This window comes from Carassius auratus, chromosome 9, assembly GCF_003368295.1.
Source record: "Carassius auratus strain Wakin chromosome 9, ASM336829v1, whole genome shotgun sequence".
Taxonomy (NCBI): Eukaryota; Metazoa; Chordata; class Actinopteri; order Cypriniformes; family Cyprinidae; genus Carassius; species Carassius auratus.
Genome location: NC_039251.1, coordinates 22,158,873 through 22,184,116, shown reverse-complemented (window position 1 = coordinate 22,184,116; position 25,244 = coordinate 22,158,873). Strand labels below are relative to the sequence as shown.

At 36.7% G+C, this 25,244-nt stretch overlaps 1 protein-coding gene across 2 annotated transcripts; it reads right to left on the bottom strand.

The window, feature by feature from the left end:
- Positions 1 to 142: 142 nt before the first annotated feature.
- On the bottom strand, positions 143 to 23,744 carry LOC113108748 (integrin alpha-V-like). 2 transcript variants are annotated; one of them, XM_026272036.1, is made up of 30 exons: positions 23,249 to 23,744; positions 21,907 to 22,043; positions 19,582 to 19,673; positions 19,056 to 19,170; positions 18,710 to 18,771; positions 17,713 to 17,758; positions 16,452 to 16,574; positions 16,202 to 16,246; positions 14,838 to 14,881; positions 14,673 to 14,729; positions 14,153 to 14,205; positions 11,585 to 11,790; positions 11,125 to 11,316; positions 10,929 to 10,974; positions 10,214 to 10,321; positions 8,770 to 8,825; positions 7,412 to 7,566; positions 6,741 to 6,878; positions 5,855 to 5,922; positions 5,613 to 5,760; positions 4,882 to 4,974; positions 4,656 to 4,735; positions 4,132 to 4,212; positions 3,717 to 3,822; positions 3,454 to 3,612; positions 3,083 to 3,208; positions 2,587 to 2,700; positions 2,359 to 2,466; positions 2,045 to 2,164; positions 143 to 1,704 (listed from the first exon to the last, which is right to left on the bottom strand). In XM_026272036.1, exons 1-30 carry the CDS (start codon positions 23,413 to 23,415, stop codon positions 1,606 to 1,608), a joined length of 3,144 nt encoding a protein of 1,047 aa, XP_026127821.1. In that variant the 5' UTR covers positions 23,416 to 23,744; the 3' UTR covers positions 143 to 1,605. The 2 variants fall into 2 exon arrangements, with proteins under 2 accessions (XP_026127821.1, XP_026127822.1); XM_026272037.1 differs by having other exon boundaries at positions 17,713 to 17,755.
- Between the last annotated feature and the right edge of the window lie 1,500 nt (positions 23,745 to 25,244).

Below are 25,244 nucleotides of genomic sequence, written 5' to 3'. Positions count from 1 at the left end.
AAGTTCATCGGTGTAGATTAGAAAATGGTGTTATGATGGCAGGACCTTTGGACAGCAATAGTAAGTACTAAATGCAAGTCCAGCTATATTCATTAATAGGATCAACTACCAAAAGAAAAAGAAAGAAAGAAATGCAACTACATCAGTATATGTGTTTATTGAATTACAGAAGCATTAACATATTGCTAAACAAAATTGTGGGGGAAAAAAGAAAAGGAAAGTCAAAAATAAAGTCAAGAGTCAGTGATCATCTTTAAACACGGTAGATTCTCAAAAATACATATTTTTGTTCCTATAATTATGTTCTATTGGTTTTTTTATTTTATTTTTTTACAAACTTCACATGAGAATATATTCTGGATCATTTTATTTTTGCAAAATGCATAATTTTGATTGAACTATAAATGTGTAGAATTTTTCATTTAGACAACATATTTATGGGAACCCAATATGGGTAAATTCATATGGGCAGCAGCATTACAATAATACAGCAACATAAGAAATCCAGGTTTTTTTTTCTTGTTCTTCAGTGTTATAGGTTATGTATTTCAGTATATCTGAAGTCAAAATTAAGACCAGTAACTATGAACCGCAACCTTACAAAATCATTAATTAAATAACCATTTTCAATATAACAAGACAATTTTAAAAAGACCAATACTGTTAAGGATTCCAGCTTCAGTTTTATTTTTATCAATTAATATTAATCAGTATACATCATACTAAATTGATTTTGTCCTATTCCAATCAACATGTATTTGGGTAAAAGAGACCTTTAAAAAAAGACTAGCGTTTCATCAATAAAAAAATACTTTTGACCAGGAGGAATATTAAAACTAGCGGGGGGTTAAAATATTCTAATAAAGGTGCTCTGTCCATAAGGGATAGTTTTCAAAATACGAAAATGCTACCATTTTATTGCTCTATTGTGCAAGGATATTATTGTTTCTTTTTATAATACAAAATGCTCTAAATGCACAAACACAACCCTGCCCTAAAATCATGTGCTTACAGTAGACAAACATAAGAATATTTTCTCAAAATAATACACCTTACGCCAAAATAAGAAATTAAATCCCAACAGCTGAAACAACTGCAAAGAAAAGATAAGAAACAAAAGTCCAAAGTCCTACAGAAATCCCCCAAACAGCAGAAACTGAGCATTTCTCCCACAGAAGAAGCAGAACCAGCAATCTAATGATGTACCAAACCACCTCACATCTCTCAAAGTAAAAATCGTGATCTCATTTTGTATTATGGTTCATTACCATTATTATTTTTGTTACTTGTAAACAGTTTAAAATGTATTATGATTTTTAATGTATTATTCTCTAAACCCCATTGAAAATCAAATCTCGTCTTAAGACTCAGTGCAGTTAAAGAAGGACAGGAGCGCAGGGGGCTTTAGTCCTATTAACAGAGCATCATGGTTATTCAGACCACCTCAGCTGTGTACCATTCAAATGACGACAGCCATCGCTCAGCAGGGCTGTCTGCCTGACCTGCTAATAAAGATGAAGGATGTGTTGTACTGTAAATCAGGCACACTGCTGCTGATGTGGCATTATTGAGTCGGCTAGTAATAGACTAGTGAAGATGAAGAGCTCAGGCTTCTGTGTTTCGGTCTCCGTTCTCCTGAGGCTGAAGCTGCTCTTTCTCTATGCTGTCGTCCTGGGGCGGACGCACACGTTTAAAAAAGCCCATCTGAGGAGGAGAGAGATCAAGATCAAGATCAGTCGAAGATATTTCTATGCATAGTTCAATACCAAAACTTCCATACCTGACACAAATACCATTGAAAGTGGATTCTTCAAGCACTGAACATTAAGTAAACCGGAGACAGAGATATTTGTTTTTACATTTTACATCAAATAAATAACTATTGAGTAGGCCATGGAAACGAAATAATAGTCAATGATTGGAGGCTAAAAATATAAATGTGTAAATGACTATTTATCAAATTAGCAACAGTAATTCTGACCTCTGTAGTTCATCAAACTATCAATCAGTCGAAGTTATATGACTAAAGTTTACAGATGTTCACCTTATGCATGACAAAGATGAGCAGAGCCAGGAGCAGAAGTCCGGCCAGGACCGCCAGAGCCACCACCCATCCTGGGACAGGCTGAGGGTTCTCTGAGTTCCAGATCACCTTGAGAGAGGCCTGCAGGACAGAGACGCACTCAGTCGTGATCAGTGAAGACAGTTAAAAAACACCACATATTCGGTGCACAAATATGTTCCTTTTTTTGGTTATGCTTTTTTTTTTTTTTTAAACAGCGGTTAACCATTCCACACATTCTGACCCAAGAAAATCCAAGTTATGTCCCATTTACATTGATGATTATAGGAACTTACCGATGTTTTGCTGGCTGGAAGCTCAGAATACAGATTTTTATATGGCATCTCAATGACATTGAAGGATGCCGAGGAGCGAACACTGTATGATTTGTTTTGACTTTCAGCCTATAAGGAAAGAAAAGCACTGCTGTGTTTTAAATGTATAAGTATTTGTGCAGTGAAAACCAGATGTTAAAAATCTTGTTTAAGGCTTTGCAATGTCAGTCAAATGAATAGATTTTTTACCTTGAGAAACGTGCTCACAGCGAGTCTGGAGTGAATAAATAGAATGGCACTCTGGCCTTTCTCCAGCCGACCGACCCAACACTTAATCTTCTGACACTCCATATTCACACAATCCTGTGTGGACACACAAAAACCATTAGTTGCATTCACACATACTGGTGTAAAGGACAGTTCAGTGACACACACTGGCTGCACCTACTGGTGTGTAGAAGGGTAAAACAGTTCCCATAAAAACGGTTTGATGGTTTGATGGTTTAATAACCATAATAATAGTTCATATATTTCATACATACTGCTGTTCAGAAGTTTGTGTTTTTCTCCTGTATTTCTGCTTAAATGTGGACTTAGAAATGTCTTTCAAAAATATCAAACAAAAATTCACTGAACAGCTTTATGATGAGAAGTGTACATATTTCAAATTTGATATAAAACTGTTCCAAGTACTTCGCAGACTATGGTGGTTGTCAAACAGCAAGTGTTAAAGCTGTGAACATACCAGAATCTCCAGGTTCTCTTCCCCTTGTTTGTCCTCCAGGTCTCTGCGGTGGACGCTGTGTCTGTCCCTCCCCTCAGATCTGTCTCCGCTGGCAGAGGTCTCATTTTTGTCAATAAATCTGGGATTCTAGGTGAAAGCAAAAGCACACGTTCATCAATGGAATTTAGTGATTTGTGTACAAATGAAGTTTTTAACCATCCATTTAACTAATTATTCTGTCCACAGTGTAAAAAATCCCATTTGTTGGATGTTCAGAAAATAAATAATATTTAATATACAGCTTGTGTGGAGTGGGGTTTTGGGTCCTGTTTACACCCATTTCAACAACGGTCTTACACATCAATGTATACTTTGGATTGTGGGATACATACAGTGACATTAAGTGGGTTGATCTCTCTGTCTGAGCTGCAATTCATGTTTCCTTCCACTTCAAACTTGGTGATGTAGAGCAGAGAGCCATTTTTGAATCTGTATGGCCACTCCACATCCAAAATGGCCTTACTGAAAGTACTGGGTCCTGTGTTCCTCAGCTAGTAAGAGATAAGTAATAACAGAAAAAAACAGAAATGATGCACTACTGAAGTCTAATAAATATATAATGTCTTTGACCAATGGTCTTCACTGCATTTTCTACCTCGTAGATGTGCTGTACAAGAGGACCAATATCATCTTCCAGAACAGGATTCTCTTTTGGCTGCCAGTTAGCGATGGGTAAAAACACCTGCTCTGGTGCAGACACCCTAATCAGGATAGAGCAGATGAATACACAGTCAAGATCCTGTCTGGTAACAGCAAATCATAATGCTCAAGTTTTTTCATCATTCAGGTTTTTATTGACATATTTAATCCATACTGGATCATTTTTACTTTTTTAATTCCCAATCTTGGTCATATGGTGCAAGTCATTCTAAAAAAAAGGTTTGCCCTCTTAATCTAAATGTCTTAACTTGTTGCTACTTAAAAGTAAAATGTGTTCTAAATGATTTTAAATCTGTGTACATAATACATGTCACACAATTCGAACAGAAATATGATTTAAATGATCCTACCCTCTTAATTTCACTTTGGCCAGCACAGCAAGCTTGGTCACAACAGAGACCAAATTGCTGGTATTGTTGAACTGATTTGAGCTGGAAGCAGAAGGGAATTATTCATTTCCAATAGGTGGTGCTGTTGTTTTAAAAACTGATACATTTCATTAAATTACAGACAACATGATAAAATATTACCATGGACCACTCTTTAGGTTTCAGAAATGAACTACAAATCATTGTGGTAAAGTCGGGTAAACAGTGAGAGACAGGAAGCAAAGCAGGATGTTCTCACAAAAATAGCAGTTCTGTGTAATTAACACACTAAGAAAAAACACTGACAGTCAGCAGAAAACTGTAGCATTAGAAGCAAATGCTGTCTGAAGTTTTACGGATTTAAATATAAAGACAGGAAGTGAAAATAAACGTTTTACAGTTGTTCTAATGGGCCTCCTTGGGTTACCTTACTCCAATTAATTAACACTGCACAAGCAAATCTTTAAACTATATTTAATTGCAATAGCAAGCATTAATTAAAATACCTCTGTATCTGCAAGTCAAACTTGACTTCTGTATCCTGTTCAGAGAGCTGGTGCACGCTGAAGCGCAGTCCTGCTATTATCTACACAAACAACACCATTTTACAGAAAAAAAAAAAAATCAGAAATTAAATAACTCATTTATGTTACATTAAGCAACATTAAACAAAATTTACTTTTGCTACAAATAAATATGCAGACATTTTAGAGCGGAAAGTCTGTTGGTCACCTTAGTTCCTCCTTTCATTGGGTTCCCAAGATCACAAACCACCACTCTGGTCTGATTCTCTCTCTTGAAGGCACAGGAAAGTCTAGACAATGTCTGAGATACAGAAATAACATATGGACCTTCAAACAATCCTAAATGATGTCACAGAACAGCACAGAAATATTACTGATAAATAAAACTACTTTTGACTTGTCCCAAAACACTAAATTACACTAAATGGTCTAAATGAGGCAATGTGGTTATGTGTTATTTTAAGGTGTCCATGATATAGTATAGTTATATATTTAAGTACATAGTAATCTTGATTAACTACATGTACTATATGGTTAAGGTTAGGATTAGGGTTTGGCTTAACATTGCATGTTACTTGCATGTAATTATGCATAATTTGTTGCAATTATAATGGTAAGTACATTTAGCTTGTAACAAGGTCACCGCAAAAAAAAAAAAAAAAAAGAGTTACCAGCAATGCTTTACAAAGCATCTTGTATTTTTTAAAAGTGCTTATAAATCTTCCTACTACTGTTCAAAGAAACTTTAGCTTGTCTTTGCAAATGGAGCAACAAGTTACCAGTAAGGAGTCACAGACATTGTCCATAGAGTGTAATGGTCATTAAACCTGGAACATCTGTTAAATCAGCTCTTTTAATACAACATTAATTGTCTTGTTACAGGAGGTCACTGTAGGGAGGACAGTGCACTTTATTAGGTGTAAATGGGTCACTGCTCACCTCACTGTTACGCACAACCCCAATGAAATCTGCCTGAGATGGTAGGGTGACGGTAAGGTCGGCCTCATATGCCCCCTCTCCTCCATTCTCTGCTGTGACCTCTAGGGTCAGGGGGTTATCGTCACCTATGTAGATCTCTTTCTGGTCACTGGAGCACAAAACACCATCAAAGCACCAAGTTAATCTCCAGCCACACACAACCAGACAATGGAATTTAAGACTGAGATGAACCAGTGACTCACCTCACAACAGACAGTTTTAAGTCTGGCTTGCAAATATTGTCTTCGCCACAGTCCAGGAGTATGTGAGCCTGGAAAGTCACAAGGAATTATAAGAAAATAAAGTGTGTTTTTTTTTTTTATCCAATGCGGTTTCATGTTAATTGTTTGTGTAAATCATCAAGTAAGTATTTGGTTAGTAGAAGATTTGATCTTTTGAGTTGCTTCTGCACAATGTAAGGTCTCATTTAGGGCTCCCACACTTTAAAACCAATGAATTCTTACAGTTTTCCAGTAGTTTGTGATAAATAGAAAAAACTAAAGTGAAACAATTCAAGTAAAAAAAAAAAAAAAAAAAATGATTTGCAAATCGACTCCACAATTCCTTGAAAGTTTTCTCACAATGAAAAATATTTCAGAACACTGCATAAAAAAAGACTTATATTAAGATTTTAATTGTTTCCATGGCTTTTCTAAAATGTAGGAAACATTTAAAAATTCCCTGCTACTTTTAGTTTGTCTATGTCCATGGGAAAATATTTTAACTCAACCATGTCAGCCATGTACGCAGTATAAACCACGCTCATCTATTCCACCGTCATCCTTTCCTACAGACGCTGAAATCTTTCCGGGATACACGAAAGATGCAACTCAGGCCATGACAGCCCCACCCAATGAGGAAACAGACTGCTCATTCACTACCGCTCAAATGTCTGAGGTCAGGAAGAGTCTTCTTTGAAAGAAATGTAAACTTATCTATTAAATTGATGTACTGAATTGATAAACATCAGTAAAGACTAGATTTTATTATTTGTTGTGATACAGAAGATTTCTATTTTTATTTCTAAGATTTGTATTTGTCTATGTAGTGTCCCTGTGAGCAGAGGTCTAGTGTGGGAATCAGCTGTACCTGCTTGGTGACATTTGTAGGTGCAGACTGGTCAAGGATGGGCAACAGGCCGGTCTTATCTGCTGCTGCTTTGTAATTCAAGCTGTACTCCATAAAAACAGAAATGGGTGTGATCTTATCCCTGAATTCGGAGTCATCCTGTTAAGAGAGAGAAAGAGGTAGAGCCAAAAGTGGATGGAGAGAGGAATGGGGCCTCTAGTTCAGTGAGCTCAAGGCTGGGGAATTTCAGTCCAGCTTACAAGCTCGACAACATGCTCTTTTATGTCCAAGAAAGAGAGCTTTGGCTTTCCAGGTCAAATCCTTCTTTAGCTCTGTAACGCACTGTTCCTTTTCAAAAACAAAATAACGGCATATTCCAGTGCCAAACATCTGGGTTATCTGCTTTTAAGCACAGGGCAAACACATATTTGATGACATAAAGGCATGAGCACTTCTTCAGTTGGCCAAGTAAAACAAAACTACACTGAACTTTTCACAGCCCAGTACTGGCATGATCAGCAGAAGTGAATGAGAGTTCCTGTGTGTTCCTGTATCTCAACTAGAAGAGCATTACATCAGGAACACCTAGGCCACAGGATTGATTTCCTATCAAATATAGAACTTGCAAGCACTGCAAAATGCTTTAGATAAAAACATCTGTCCAATAAATAAATGTGAATGAATTTGCTCACTATTAAATAAGCCTGAAGCTCCTCGCAGGCCGGTCCCTGGCTGTTGGAGACGGTCATGTTCTTTGAATACTGAGACAGCTTGTTATGGAGGAACAGCACCCGTTTGATGGCTCCCTTGTGTTTGAGACGGTCCAGGGTCAGATCCACTTGGAAATCTGTGAATGAAAGGCCACGTTTTCATTTTAATTATAAAGGAGGGAAACTCAAAGAGTAATACAAAGCACTAAATTCCGAAGGATTGAGGGAGCTATTTACATTCTTCACATAACAAGAGTTTCTCCTTTAAATGAAAGAGGCAACTTAAAGGAAACAAGCAAAAGAAATATAATCTGCAAATGAAAGAGTTTAGAACACCATCAGTCAACCCTGAAACCTTTAAACATAGTTATGCCCTTGAATTTCTGTAAGCATTTAGCTGCAATCACACATCCTTTGTATAAGCACAGAAAAGCACTGAACATACAATGAGGGGTTTACATATATGTCAAAGGCAAAGTCACAAAAACTACATGTTTAAAGAAAACAAAAAAGCTAGTTCGCAAGGTTTTCTAAAAAAGAATTTAATGCTCAACCAAGGTTACATTTATTTGATGAAAAATACATTAAAACTGTAATGCTGTAAAATATTATTAGAATTCAAAATTCCATACATATTTGGATATATTTTTCTTCAGTGTCACGTCATCCTTGAGAAATCATTCTAATATGCTGATTTGCTACTCAAGAAGCATTTCTTATTATTAGCAATAGAAGAATGTCTTCACTGTCTCTTCTGATAAATGTATTGTTGAATGAAATAATTAACTTGTAAATATAAATAAATGAAAATCTAACTGACCCCTAACTTTTCAACAGTAGTATATCCATACCTACTACATGTCCTACTCATAACAAAACAACTAAACTGATACAGTTTATGCGTTTCAGATCCATTTATGACAGGCCTTGCAGCATACACACATCCGCACCTTAAGCTTGCATAACGGTAAACATTAGCTCAACCAGAGCATAGGAGAACTTCAAAGCTCACAGAGAAGTAATGAATTGGCATCATGGTCTGTGGTCTATGAACAGTGGGCTCGGGGTCTGGTAGCCATTACACCCCAGACTGTGAGATCCATGTGAAGACTTTGTGAGCGCCGGACGCTGGGCTTTTAACGGCTCTGCACTATACGTCCGGCTCCACACACTGATGCCTGACACGTTGAGCTCTACATTCCCCCCGCAGCAGTGCTCATAACACACACCGCAACAGCAGGACGCCGTTTACAGCCACCTAGTGCTCCTACTATGGGCAATAATAGCTTATATTGCCCTGGGTATTATACATTTGCATATATAAAGAAAAAGGTACTTACAAAGAGAAGATGGTGCTCCCTTGCCATTTGCTTTCAGACAGTATTTCACAGTAAAGCTAAGGGAAAGAATGGAGTAGGATTACCATTATTTTCATGATATTTTCAATGCATAATAGTCTAGACAAGCATCTTAAAGATATTACTGATGATAAACTAGATGTACTCCCATTTCTGCTTAAAGGGGTCATGACATGAGAAAACAAATTTGCCTTGATTTTTTGGCATAAAAGAGGTCTCTGTACCATAAAAAAACATCCTGCAAGTTTAATATTTTAAAACATTTCATATCTTAAAATCTTGAGGATTCTGTCTTGCAATTGGGGCACAGTGTCATGGAGAGTTCACAAAGAAACATTTGTTGAAAGATGAAACAGTACTAGATATGATCACAGCTGCATCACAAACTGTAAGTAAATGATTTCATAATGCTTTGTCTGGAAGTTTTATTTTGATCATGTTGTCAAAACACTCATTTAATAGTGTTGCAATATGGTTTCCTATGCTATGGCGTTAGCCGATCATTAGTGGCTGATTACTGTGAAGCATTAAAGCCTCTTAAAACAGGTAATTTTAGGCCATGTTTTTCCTTCCATTTTTTTTAGATCTCTGTCCTCAAGAAAATGCAAAACATGCAATGAAGCACTGTCAAGAGCAGGCCAAGCCAACAGGCAGAGATATGATCTCAACTGTAAAGTCATGTTGGCCAATCAGAAGCCTGAAAAAGTTTCCAATAGGCGGAGATAACAGAACATGCTCCGACCACACAAGCCCAAATCCCTGGTTTCGCCGTCTACACAATAACACTGCAACCAGAGTTTTTGAAAATCTTCACCCTGCCAGAAGTTTTCAAAAATGTTTGGTTACAGTGACCTGGTGCTTTGTCTGCGTGCGGACCAATGGCCAAACCGCATAGAAAAGCTGCGGATTTGAAAATACCTGCATTCGTGTGGACAGGCCCTTCGACAGAGGGTCAGAATGAGGGTTGAAAATAATAATTTTTCCACACATTTATGTTTTATTGTGCAAAAAACTTTATTAACATTATAAGTAAACCTTAAGTAACATATCTAAAAAAAATCCATGACATGACCCCTTTAAGAAATCAGTTCTTTAAACAGATGTTTCTAGACAGGAGAATATTCATGCAGACCGATGCTTCTGTTAATGTATTCTTGCACAAACAGCTGTGGCTTTAACAGAAGCAGATTGTTACAAGAATAATGAACCCCCCCAAAAAAAGAGAACTAAAAGTCGAGCTTAGTGTTATATTAGGGATATTCTAAATATATTTGATATGATTTTACTGGTGAAATAAGAGGCAACAAAATTATTATTGCAATGATTTTTATGTACTTCTTATTTGGCAATTACATTTCCATCATTAAATGAAACAAAATGCACCATGTATGTTTGGTTGAAACTGATGAAAAAAACCTTGACTCACCAGGAAACTGAGGTGGTTGTACCAGGGAGGGTGCAGCTCTTGTCTTCAGGGTTTAGGATCTGTGGGCTGATATCTAGTGTGGTGTTCACGCTGATGACTGGACGAGCCCTAACAACACAACACGAGAAGGCATCATCAGTCTACAAATTCAGACAGGTTCCTTATACTGTAAGACGGTAGACAATAACAGAAAAATCATGAAAACACTAATTTAGTTTTACATGATCATTTTAGTGTAGTTTTTGACACCCTGATGATATGTGGTTGGTAATATTACTATATTCATATTTGAGACAAAAATACTGTGTGGGATTCAGAATCACCTATTTTTGCAGCTTAGTATCCATTAATGGTTTAGATGGACTGAGAAGGGAGTTTCACAATGTATGACTAAACTTTTGCTCACTGTTTTTTTAACACTTAGAGCTTATTGTGCAATAATGATGAGCTGACCGTACATTTTGGCTCACACAATATGTGTAATACAAAGTAAATCTAAGTCTGGTGGTCTTTCGTGTATAAAAATAGATTATGGCAAATGTTTCACTGTGATTTTCTTTTTATACAGCCTGGAACTGCTTTTGCTACATGCACATAAAGCAAATGAAATACTGCTGAATTAAATGAGACCACCTTTAATAGCTTATCCGGCTCTGATCATAAAAGTCAATCAAACGCATGTGTGAGTTCAAAGTGAAGCATAAGCATTCTGTACCTGTACAGAACAGCTTTGTCAGCGCCAAACACCCCAACAACCAGGTCTATAAGAGAAGGGAGTATGAGAGAAAAAGAATGAGTGGCAATAGAAGAGTAAGAGAGAGGAAGTAGATTTGAGTTTAAGTGTCTGTAATCGGTTAATTGCAAAAGATGTGAATGTGTGAAAAAAGATCATTTGACTGTTGAAATCTAACCAGGGTATCCATTCTGATCAACATCTGTGCCTCCGTTCATGGAGTAACCAAAGCTAGAAGGCATGGAAGCAGACGCCCATGTTCCTTCCAGAACTTGAGAGGCCACAGAATTGGGCCCTGTGGGACGCCCGTTATGAATGTACACCAAGCCACGGTGGAACTGCCCACCATATGGGGCAGCAATGGCCACATCTGAGAGAAAACAAAGGGATTGAAATTAAAAACCATTTTAAGTCGTGGTTATGGAGTAACCGCCATGGGCAGTACTGTGTTTGTATCTGCTTGTACCGCTTTTGCACAAAAAGCTCACAAGTCATGATTACTGTTGCACAATGAGGCAAGTAAGACACTCAAATGACTAAATATGTACTGTATGTTCGTCAGTGTTGCAATCTAGGTTGGGTCCTTTAAGAACAGCACAAAAATACAGAAAATATGTTGAAGAAAGACAAAATAATACCATTATATCCATCCATGTTGAGGTCTCCCAGGCTGCAGATGGAGCTTCCATATCGAGCATAGATCTCAGAACCAGTGAGTTTGATGGCATTGTTGAAAGTGAAGCCACCTTTGCCTAAGTAGACATAGACCTGACCAACCTCCCTCAGCTTCCCATCTGACCCACGGTCCATGAACAGAGGAGCTCCCACCAACAAATCCATCTTCCTAAAGGGGGAGGGGGGGGGGGTTGTTAATTCAAATTGAAAAGATCAGGATAGGCTGTTTGGGATTTTGCAGTTACACTTATCAACCAGCATATAACAGCTGGAGGATTATGCTGAATAGATGCTATACTTCGAAAGTAAAAGTAGTAAATGCACAGAACTAAAAAAAGATAAGCTGATGAAAACTACCTCATATTTAAAAACAGGTCATTTCTGAACAAAAATGTTCAACGTGTTCAGGCAGAGAGTAACTTGTCGGGAAACTTAGTGAACTTTATCTTCACTGTTGCACAATGTTCAGATCTGAGCTCATTTTTTGAAATAATGCCAGTTAATGTTCTCAAAACATTGCTTTGCATATATTTAGGCTAGGTTTACTTGGCCCAGAGTCATAAAAATGAATTGCCAACATGAATATAATTAAAGCAGTGGTTCTCAACTGGCTTCTAAAAAGACATTAAATTAAAGTGCCCAAAAACCGATGGTTTGCGTGAACGCACATAAAACTCTTTAATTAATCCATTTTTTCCACACTTTTCTGTTGTAGATGAACAAGATGGCCTCACTTGCTGAATAAATCACATGCCCTCTATTTATTCAATCACATTCATACCGTAGGTCTAACCAATTAAATGCTTTGGACGTCTTTGGAGGGTGGAGAAAACCCAAAGCAGTCATTTACTTCAACAAAAAATAAATAAATAGAGTCAGTACAAGGAAGTAAACAAGAATGTTTTGTCCACTTAAAGCTGCAGTAGGTAACTTTTGTAAATATATATATTTTTTTACATATTTGTTAAACCTGTCATTATGTCCTGACAGTAGAATATGAGACAGATAATCTGTGAAAAAAATCAAGCTCCTCTGGCTCCTCCCAGTGGTCCTATTGCCATTTGCAGTTACTGACCGCTCCCGGTAAGAAACAACCAATCAGAGCTGCGGTCCATAACTTTGTTTGTGTTCAAAATGTAGAAAAATTTATATAATAAGCGAGTACACCATGAATCCATTTTCCAAACCGTGTTTTTAGCTTGTCCTGAATCACTAGGGTGCACCTATAATAAGTATTTATATTCGGACTATTTTAGATTGCTTCAGGGGTACCGCGGCGGAGTAACCCAGTACCTTTGTGATTCTTCATAGACATAAACAGAGAGAAGTAGTTCCGGCTACGATGTTCTTCCGCAAGATGCAAGCAGTTCTGTTTATTAACCGCTAGAGCGTCAAAAGTTCCCTACCGCAGCTTTAAAAGATTCATTCATATGACCTTAACAGACACCACTACATACACACACAGATTGCTATTTGAAATCAATAAACTATCCCTGAAGCCTTGAAGCTGATCACATGTGCTGCAAGCTTTTCAATTCCAAAGTTTGGGGAGTTTTATAAATTTGTCAAAAATCATTGAGAAAGTGTTTCTCCAGGCATCTTCATGGAGCAGTGTTGCCCCAGGAGAAGCAGGGCTCTTCCCACACACCTGACGGGATTCTGGGTGGAGGGCATCTCTTTCATTCAAGAGGCCTGTGAGCTTTCACAGCTGGCAGCTGTACTCAGGTTAGATCACACCTAAAGCTGCATCTCTGCCAAAGCTCACAGACCCAACAGGCTGGAAGAGCGATACCTGAAGAACTGCTGTCTTTCCTCACAGCCGTCCAGCTGTCTCATTCTCTTCAGTGGACGAGTGTCTGGAGTCTCTGTGTCAGCAGGAAGATCTCCATCCACGGCTGCTGTGTCAGGGGCCACCAGGACATTTACCACTATGTGGAGCCCATGATAAAGACACAACAGCATCCCTAAAGCCTTGAGCTGGGGCTGAAGATCAAGCAGCATCTGTGGGAGACACTCAAGTGCCCTTTACTGCTGGAGACAGAGCAGCCAGATGGACGCGTCCTCATCACGGAGAGCTTCACACGCAGCAGAAGCTTCGCTCCATGTATCCACACGAACGTCAGTGAAGAACCTCACAGTTCGTAAATACTGTATATATTGTTCATAGTTATAGAGCAAGTCATATTTTGTAGAGTAAGTTGTTAATTCATCCATCCAATCTGGCAAGATTTTAGAGATTTTGGTTCAAATGACTTTGCCACAATGCAGGCTGATTAGTTCAGTAGTTGTCCTCCTCTCTGCCCATTTAATTTATTTTTCTTTGACTTTCTTCCTGTCCATCCGTCGAGATTTTAAATCACAAAACCGGGCGACGCCCTACCAGTTGTGAACCACTGATTTAAAGTATCCATTAGTGCATGAATGCACATTTATAAAAGAAAAGATTGTCAAAAATTTCTACACATCATCATCAATCCACATTGAGAAACAAAAAAACATCCAACAGCGTGTAAGTGTAAAGTGTTACTAACCTGTCATTATTGATGTCAACAGCTGCTACAGAATGACCGAAGTAAGCAGCCATCTAAGGTGGACAGAGAAAAAAAAATGACTAGACTGCAGCTTTAGACTAAGTACTGTTTTTAAGACGTGAATATCATGATTATCACTGGTATTGGTTGTACTCCCTACATTATACCCACGTAGATTCAGTTCTTGAGCTTATTGAAATCTCTGTTAAGCTCATGCTGACTTGATAAACTGTTGTTGAATCATCATTGAAGCAATCGCAATTAGCCAAAAACACCTCTTTTCCCTTCTTGCTCTCGTGTGTTGGCGACGCTGCTGTCAATAGCTTCCAGATGTGGGAATAGATTTAGGACATGAACTTGCTGCTCATAAACAAACGTTGAACATAACTTTGCCGTGACCACAAGCATGGGGCTATCATGTGACTTGCAGGCTGCTCACAGGCAGGACTGCTCATATATGCTATTATCCTGTCTTTTACCACACATCACAATGTCTAACAAACACTTTTGTAATGCTCACCTGAGTGCCTGTGAAATTATACACAGACTCCATGTTCCTCCCATTAAAAATGTTGACCTTACAAGACAAAACCAGAAAGAGATTCATGCAAGTTGTTTCAAAAGGAGTTGCATCACTTTTATAGGTTCTCATCAGATTCCTGACCAAAAATAGTATGAAACTCACATAACCGAGAGCCTTCTCCCCTCTAGGAACTCCTGTGACATAATCTAGAGAGGCAGGAAGAATTTGAAATGAGTCGGACATGCTTTCATTCAGCAGAGAGGTTTCTTGATTTCAGTGTACAGAAAAACCGGATCTAAGCAATTCCCGAAATGCACTACTTTAGTTTGCAATACTATGGGGCCAGTAAAGACCAGATAAAAAGCCACTGACAGCTTGTGGTTGTGGGGTGTTTAAAATTACACTACTGTTAAAACATCTGAGGTCTATTAGATTTTTTATGTTTTAAAAATTCTGCATTTATTTGTTTAAAAATATATGAGAATGTATTTTAAAATCCAATTTATTGTAATGCAAAGCAGATTTTTTTTTCAGCCATTACTCCAGTTTTCAGTGTCACATGATCCTTCAGCAATCATTCAAATACACTGATCTGGTGCTCAAGAAAAATCTTTTATAATTATCAATGTAGAAATGTTGCGCTGCTTAATACTTTTTGAAAACTATATATTACCCTTTTATTCACGATTGTTTACAAAAGAACAGTATTTATTTGAAAAAGTGATCTTTTGTCATTATTGACTTAAAGGGTTAGTTTAAAGGGTTAGTTTAAAGGCCCCCTGTAGCAAATACATGCGTATTTAAGATAAATATCCAGATTTCAAATGTGATAAACACTTTTTTTTCTCACTTCTCCTGACTGTTGGGAACCAGAAGATGTGCTGGTGGAAGATGGAGGACATATGTGTTGCGCACGTCTCTGGGAAATGTAGAAGTAAATTTAGAAGTTTTTCTTTACAAATCCTCATTTTGTGCTTATAATTCGTGACCAGCATTTTGTTTTGTTTTGTTCTCGCTCCACGCTCGTCACTAACCACGCAACGCTGACGAACTAAGACATCTGCCTGCACGCCTTATGGTTCCCCACAGTCAGCTGAAGTGAGAAAAAAAAAGTGTTTATCACATTTGAAATCTGGATATTTATCTTACAAAAACGCATGTATTCACTACAGGGGGCCTTTATCCAACCCCCGGAGCCGTGTGAGAGACGTTTTATTACAGATGCTTCTGAACAGTTAACAACAAACATTGAAAGGCTTGGAAGAGCAAGGATAATTTTTAATATAACTTCGATTGGATTATTCTAAAATAATAAAGTCACACACAACTAGGATGCTTCGAGGGTGAGTAGAAAATTGACGAATTTACATTCTGGGGTGAACTAACCCTTTAACTGTTTAATTTAATGTGCCCTTACCAAATAATAATAATAATAATTATTATTATTTTTTTAATAATATCTAACCGATCCCATCTATTTATAATTTCCAAAACATCAACCAAATAAAAATTATGAAATATCTTACCATCTTCACCGTCATCGTTAAAGTCACCAATGGCCACAGAGTAACCTAAGAGCAAATCAAACGATGACATTAATATCTGTAAAACTTTGTATTTTCTGATCACTGCAACTAAAAGCACCTAAACATTCTTTACATATGTAAACTAATATTACAGCATGCTCTTCTCCTGGTTTCCAGGCAACAGAGCACCACCACAAGACAAAATTACAACTTTAAGAAATATCAAAACAAAAGACGCACACAGGCTTACCCAAATAACTGTCATCATACTGGGCTCCGGCTGACTTGGTTGTTAACTGGTTACCGTAAGGAGTAAAAAAATCCTTATTATATCTGCCGATGACCTCAGTGATGTCATCTGAGATCAGCTGACCTAGAAAGACAAAAAACAGTTAGGAAAGCACAAATATGAAAGATTCAGCAGCAAGCAATGTTTTTACAGTACGCTAACATGTTTAAGCTACATTTATTGCTCACACGGCCTTACGACAGAGCGAGCTGATGCAATAATCAAACACACTCCCTTCAAATCATCTCTTACTTAAAGCTAATTTATTTCAGTGGCTACATTTCTTCAGTTTGTTCAGTTAATTGTCTCATTAAAAAGAAGTTATACATTTTCTGAAGAAATAAATTAAAATAAATAAATATAAATAAAGTATAAATTGAGTAATCAGCAAAGTTCCCAGACATTTGTCACCTTTTTGTAAAAAAAAAAAAAAAAAAAAACTCATGAGGCTTTAATGATAATGTATGAATACATTAACACAACAAAGTAAAGACGTATTTCAAGTCTATCCAAGGTTAGTTTTGACGAAATGATGATAACGCAGGAATTCGTTCACAAAATGTAAACAAAGTGAGAATAAGACGTTCCAGTCAAACCAAGCTTACTATCAATCACATTCCCTTTTCTGAAAGCATTTTACTCTCAGCAGGGTGTATAATTACCATACCACCAGGAAAAAGAGAGACTCAGCAGAAAAACGAAACAGTTTTCACAAAAGGCTATTAGAAAGCTTTTAAACAGAGCCTTTAAAATGATCACTGCAGGTCATGAAAGACGTGTTAGAGATTAAATGCATTTTCTGGGCACGGTTCCTACAGTGACCCCACCCTATGAGGTCATAACAGAGCTGAGATTTGGTAAACAGCCATCTCAACATCGCAGAGCAACACAAAACCTTTCAATGAAACAGCAGGCGCATCTTCACAGAAGGAGACAGCATATCATTCTGCATTATTTATTGCCTCAAAAACATCCTCCCTCTCCTCTGAGCTGCATTTCTCTGACAGGCGGGGACCAAAAACACATTTGTAAATTTAAACATGCATTGCCATTCTTGTGCAAACATTCACTGACCGGTTTTGTGTGCATGCTATATCTGAAGACACAGCAGACATTCTCTGAGTCACAAAAAATCCTGACAGAGCACATTGTTGTTTCCCTTTTTCCCATTATGCTTTCCAATGTCAAATTCACAGAGGGATAATAAAATAAATAAGTTTACCTTGCCAATAAAAGCTTCCTGGTCCTCCAATAACAACCCGATTCTTCTGAAGGAGACATAAAATCATGTTTTTATACATTCTGTACAAGTTTAGGCAAGAATAGGCAGTAAAATACATAACCATGTAAAAGCAGCTATATATGAGTCCAAAAAGAGATGTCTCATTTTAGTGTCCACGCCAGAATTAATTTCTCAAAGTGATTTCATATGCTTAAAAAGCATTTTAAAAGCAAATGTTTACATAAATGTTTCAAATACCTTCTGTGAAAATAAAAAGGTCAAAATATGGGTGAAATAATGTTCAATTTTCATACAACATAACAGATATTTATGTAAAAAAGAATAAACATACTTATTCTGTAATATATATAAAATAAAAAATAAGATTTATAAAATAAAATAATATTAAATGCTATTATATTTTCAATAATTAAAATCTAAAATATAATAATATATTTCAGATGATTAAAATTATTATATTTTAGATGTCCTAGTGGTTTGAAAGATGTCGGCAAGGACTAGTAAAGATTTGAAATGACAATGAATAATTTTTTTGTGGGCTGTATTGTGATCCTTAAACAGTATTATAATGTAATATAATGATTCTTGTTGTGGATATGCCTGACAAAATTGTTTGGTATATAAACTACTTTTGCACACAATGGCATTGTACCCAATTATCTAAATAACCAAAACTATTTCATTATTAATGTTGCAAAGAAAGAGCACACTCTTTCAACAAAACTTCAAATAAAACATTTCATTAGAAAACAACAGTATATATATATATATATAAATAATGTGGTTTGATATGAGCTGTAGATATAATATAGATATAATGGGGTTTGATATGAGCTGCTTCTGTATTCTGTCATTTTGAAAATTCTGATGAAATGAAAATAAAGTGCCCTAATATTTTGGGGGCAAAATGTATATAAAATGTAACAAATAAATACATATATATATACAAAGAAGCAGATTTCTTTGGATGTAATACCTTCACAAAGTCAGCACTGAAACCTGCTTGACAAAAGCCTTGTCCCTCAGGTGAGTTTGAGCCTGATGTAAAAAAAAAAAAAAAAGTTTCATTCATATATTCACAACAAGCAGAAATCGTTTTAAAGAAGTTTCAGAAAAGGTGAGAAAATGGAAGGCAAACTGTAGACAGAGGAACTGTCATAACCACATGCACACTGACACATTGTCTGCTGAAAACGTATTAACTCACACACGTCTAAAAAACCATACAATATTCCATTAATCTTAGTTAAGATTAGGCTACTAGATATGACCCAATAAGGGCAGGAGCAGCGTGAGGAAAAGAGCGGTGATCATGTACGTACTAGAGCGGCAGGGTGAATATTCCACAATGCTATTGCCTTTCTTCAGGTAACATGTCCCAACAGGCTCTCTCTCTGATAATCCATACGTGCTCCACTGGTAGAGAGGAGCACATGCCTGAAAAAAAAAAAAAAAAAAAAAAAAAAAAAGAGATGTGCAAATAAATACTAGATTAGTAATCATGTTCTTTCTGTAAATCAGCTCAAACCCAGTTCTTCCAAACAGCATGTATCTATTTACTTTAAATCTTTTTATCTTTTTATAAATATTTTCAGTGACACATCAACACTGAAAGATAAGTTCAGGGTACTTTAAAATAAATTATGCAATAAAGACTACATAATTCCAATTTGACATACTGCCTTTTAATCTGGGATTTCAGATCGATATATAAAATTGTTCGGCAGATAAAATATTTTTATGGTCCATGAAACAAAAATGTGATCTGTTGCAGCAGTCTTTTTTTTTTTTCGCTCTGTACAATCTTTTTTTCAGAGCAACTTTCACACCCTCCACAGACAGACTCACCAGAATATGGTCCCCAGAGGAACGCACAGTGGCCCCAAACCATTGATTTGACTTGAACTCCATTTGCTGTCCATTGGAATTCTTCCTGTCATCTGTGAAAGAGAACGACAGGGGAAGGAAGAACGGGAAAGGAGGAGATGGAGTTAAGAACGGAAACATAAGTTAGGTCAGTTAATTAGAATCATCAGACTGTCATCATTTCCTTTGTAGTGTCTACACTGCTCTCCCCATCACTACAATCTCATCCCCTGGCGTGTTCCTCAAATTACAACTGATTTCAAAAGAGCTGATCTGACAGAAGCATCAGAGTTAAAACAGTTGAGCTGATATGCTGATATGAAACACTCTCTCATCTTGTTCATTACCAAACCATCTGAAGTTCAATCCAAGGTCAAGAAAAGAGACAGCTGAATCTATTCATGGCATGACAGAATTAAACCCTATACCTTTCCTGCTATTAACAAGCACAATGAACATAAAGTGACAATAATAAGAGAAGCAGGGCCAGAAGGAAACCCGTTTTATTTTTATTTATTTTTTTACAATTTCTGTGCTCACTTTAAGAAAAACGTGGAATTTTGGATTTAAAAAAATGATAAAACATGTTATGAAGCACAGAGACTACTAAAATCTTAATGGTAACTGAAAGCATAATCATATTAAGATCTGGGTGATTTTTAGAAAATGGAGAATTAAAGGTTTTTTTTTTTTTTGTTCTGCAGAAAAGTCAGGGATTTGTCCATTATAACATTATTCTGACATGACTCTAATCATTAAATCACTCTTTTAGTTCTGTCATATTTACTCTAGGATTCCAAATGTATGCTCTTTCAACATTACACTGCAGTTGAAGCTTTTCCTAGTAATGTCGTGATCCTTACAAACACACCCACACCCACACCCACACACACACACACACACACACATAACCGAAAAGATATTCCCTCCCTGCGGCTGGTTCATCTCAGCCACAGGACGCCCCAGCTGTTCATCTGTCTGTGCTACTGGGCTGGGAATTTCCCAGTGTTTCTCATGGTCAACAGAGTCATACAGCCACTCAACAGCACCCAGGCTTTACTAGAATTAAGCACTTAATTATTGCCTAACAGCACAAAGGGAGAGCTGATGGTACAGTGGCTCAATGGAAACACAGTTGTATAACCACGCTTTAACAGCTCAGCATGAGTGTTGTTCCATATACACAGTGTTTTCCATCTCATACTTCTGACATTTTTCTCTAATCTAGACTTCTCTAGAACCTCAAACAGTCAGCGGGTCGCCCAGCACAGAGAGCACTATTGTGAAGCCACATCATTCACAGTAAAAACATGTCAGGACACAGTTATGCTTAGGCAGTTGCTTAACATAAAAATGTTTAAGATTCTTTCTTGCAAAAGTGACTGTTAAGAAACAAATTTAGTGCACTGAAAGAAAACTAGAAAAAAAAAAAAAAAAGAAAAAGAAAAATCTAAAATATCTTGAAGGTCAGTGGACAACATTGTGGCCCAAATAAGTATCCTGACTTCCAGAATATGACCGGCTATTTTCCTCCACAAAATATTTAATTATATTATTATATACTTGTAACTTGTCTGCTTACTATGCTATGGGTGCACAGCATCCACTAAACATACACTATACTTGGTTCTTTTCCAGGAATTTCTTTAAGGCTGAAAAGGACACAAAGAGGAGTAGTTCAGTTGTTGGTGAGAACTCGAAGCATACTGAGATAATCCAACTGAAGACCTTTTTGTTTGTCTGGTAGTTCCTCTTCTAGCAATCCAGCTTGGCTGGCAGGGTAAATCAGGCCAGACTAGTCTATAACTGTCACTGAATGCCAATGAGATCTGGCACACAAAAAAACTGGTGCCTATATTCACCTCAGAGCAATGTAAGGCTGAACAAAGTCCTGTTAGTGTGAAGACTGTGTACATCTGCAAACTAGTTAGTAGGCCTGTACATTAATTTTGTGAATGGTAAAAAAAAGCCCTTCTCTATTGCAGGTCATTGCCAAGCATGTGAATTCAAAACATTCTGCAAAAACAATCTTATAATCTAGATGAGCTTTGAACTGATCCCAGACTCCCTCGCCTGTTATTTTCCCCCCACCTATTGATAATATAGAACAAAGCTGATATATGACCCAATAAATCATAAAAAAATTTACAAGCTACTCAGAAGGTCCTTTAATAAATCTGAAAAACCCAAACCTCTTCAACTAGCATGCAAAGTGAATCAACAGACAAACAGAAAAAAGTTTTAAATAACAACATGTTGGAGCAAAGACTGCACTATGGTGGCTGAAAACACAGTGCTGCATCTCACCAGTGCTGTCAAACTCAATCTGGGTGCATGAGCCACTTTTTTGCCAGGGACAGCTGAAGACAGCGCCCCTTTCAGTGACTGCTGACGGGGTTTGATCAGATGTGTTTGCCCTGGGTGCACCGACCAGTATGTTTAACCTGGAACAACAGGGTAAAGTGTGTTTAATTGCTTTTGTTAAATACTAAAACACAATAATATTATATATATATATATATATATATATATATATATATATATATATATATATATATATATATATATATACCACTTGAAACAAGAAAATCTGTCATTTTGACTTAATAATAGTATTATACATTCTAAATACCATGTATTACTATTATTAAAATCTATATATAAATATTTAAGAACCTATATTCCTTTACTTTGATGAAAATTGTTGTTAGTAATCCATTAAATTAGTAATTAAGCTAATGTATTCTGACTACCTTTCGATAACTTTTAACCTAACTTTTTTAATCACAATTTTGAATGGGATTATAGTGTATCGTATTCATATAAAACAATGAGAAAAATAAATCTGTGTGTTTGTGTGTACATATTCCTTTTTTTTATTTTTTTTAATCAACAACAGGAAATGCATTAAACATTATGTCAATTATATATCTTTTATGTCTGTAACTGCAGTTGGTAAGTGAACTGATGAAAGCCTAATGATTAATTAAATCATATTAAAATAAGTATATTATTTATACAAGGAGAGTCGTAGACTAAATGTTAGAGAGGTTGACTCCTAACCCTAGGGATGTGGGTTTGAATCTCGGGACGGCAATAACACGACTTAGGTGCCCTTGAACAAGGCATCGAACCCCCAACTGCCCCCTGAGCACCGCAGCATAAAAATGGCTGCCCACTGCTCCGAGTGTGTGTTCACAGTGTGTGTGTGTGTGTGTGTGTTCACTGCTTGGTGTGTGAACTTTGGATGGGTTAGGTTCTGAGTATGGGTCACCACACTTGGCTGAATTTCACGTCACTTTCACTTTCACTTTTTTTCACATATATATGGTAAGATTTCTATAAAATTACAATAAAACCTATAAATGAAAAATCTGTTTAACATGCAATGAATAAAATACTAAATGTATACATAGCTTTCACATAACAGTTGTACAAGAAAAGAAAAAAAACTTTTCACAACAGAATTTTCTCCCACTTTGTAAACATGTATAATTTTTTATCTTTTAGAATTGCATATTTAAATAGAATCATGCCTTAGTCTTTCTTCAAAAAATAAATAAATATAAAATGTTGTAGGCCCCTTATGATGACTAAACTGGCGCACCGACAGCTCAATAGGTTTACAAATGTAACTTAATTTACTCACTGTTTGTTGTCAGGATTGAAGAAAGCCACGGAAAATCCAAAGTAACTTCCTGGAGGTCCAGCGAAAACTGTGGGTTTGCTAATATCCAGATTAAAAGAAAGTGCTTGTTCAAAGTAGAAAAGAGCCACTAGAGCCCAAATCCGACAGCAGATGAGATGTCTGGCCATGTTTTGTATCTGAGTGTGGTGTGAGAGTAGACGGAGATCGCGCTGTTTGTGGGTGGACGTCTGTATCAGCAGCACATCTGATCTCCACTGATTCCGCACTCCATAACAACACAATCACTGAAACACTCACACTAACTGTTCAGCCGAGATGTCCGTTACATTATTCCCGGCGAGACGCTGCAATAAAAAGCATCCGTTTCCTGCCTGAGCTGTAAAATGGAATCAATCGTCTAAAAGTAGGACGCGGTACTGTTGTAGTCCTGCTTGGATGGAGCCGCTGGATGTCCCCTTATTTTACTGTCTGTATGGGTGTCCCACTTTACAGGAAGTGAAAATAGACCCGCCTACTGAAACGTCACGATGACGTCACGAGAAACTTCCGCAGCGTTTCCCAAGGACTTAAAAGGGCATTTGGTACCGTTTGGTACACATTTTAAATGCCATTAAATCACTGCGATTGCAGGCAAGATGAATCTGTTGTTTTATTAAAGTCTTTTGATTTATTAGAACTACTGAAACTGCGACACCCTCTGTTAAGAAAGGCCGGAATTGTGTCTGTATTTAATTCAGGCAACAATAAACAAACCTGGATTTAATTTTTTAACTAAATTTTTTACCTAAAATGTAAGCGAAATCTTAATTTTATTGTTATTGTTATTTTTTATTATAAAAAAATATATTATTATGTGAAAAATAATATAATAATACTATTATTTTATTAACAATAATAACAGTTGTCAACAAAAGCTCCTTGAGTCTCACTTTATCTACAAAGTACAGATAGCTGTGACCATTACAAATGACTGTTCAGAGCTTGAGGAAATGTTATTCATACTTGGGCTTGTCAGTGATTCATGAGGTTAAAAACCAGTGAAGTACATCTCCAAATATGCAGTTTGTAATTCCCCCTGGGATCCTCCATAGATTCTGCCTAAAGAAAGACATTGGTTGATATATTATTAGTTTTTTTTTTCAGTTGACTTGTCTTACAAGTGAAGAGGCTTGCTTTCGACCCCTAACATTCCATTTATTTGAATATATATGGAACAACTGGTGTTTTATACAATGTCATAGAGTAAAAGGCTTGAAAAGATTGTGTTTCCTGAGGAAATAAAAGGCACCAGTTACAAATTGGAACATAAACAACATTCTCACTCTCTAGAGAACAAAGTCACTTTTGTTTTAGAGCTGACCAGTCATGTGTGTGGTCAAAGGGGCTTTTGGGACCACGTGATACATGGCAGAGTGGCAGAATAATTCTGTTTGCCTGGTGCACATCAAGATTAGATTTTACTGTACGATGGACGTTCTTCACTTTGTCATTTTTCCAATAAGGTTTTCTGACTTTTCGGGGCTTACTAGAATAGGAATGACTAGATCTAGCAAATCTTTTAAAGTTTAGAAAAATGCCTTATAGGGCAAATTATATCTTTATACTCTTAATTACTAAAAATAACTATCAGAAAGCCATCTGGTTGTTATTATTTGTTTTTTCATGCAAAAAGAGGTTGTATCCATTAAATGTTTTTTTTTTCAGTCGTTGGGCCACTGACAACAGAAGGACACTGGCTTTGTACCAATGAAAATAGAGGAAATACTTTGTTAACAGTCTGTTGCCAGCCAGCTAGTCATTATACGCTCCATATACAGGCCCTACTGGTTGGTTCTGTTATAATGACCAGATGACTGTACATGATCCTACTAACCTACTAAACAAATATGTGTAAATTAAATAGTGAGTGCTGAAATTATAATATTACAGATGTATTGTCTTAACAGTCCACTACAAAATACAACACAATGGATGGCACTTTTGACCAATCAGATTC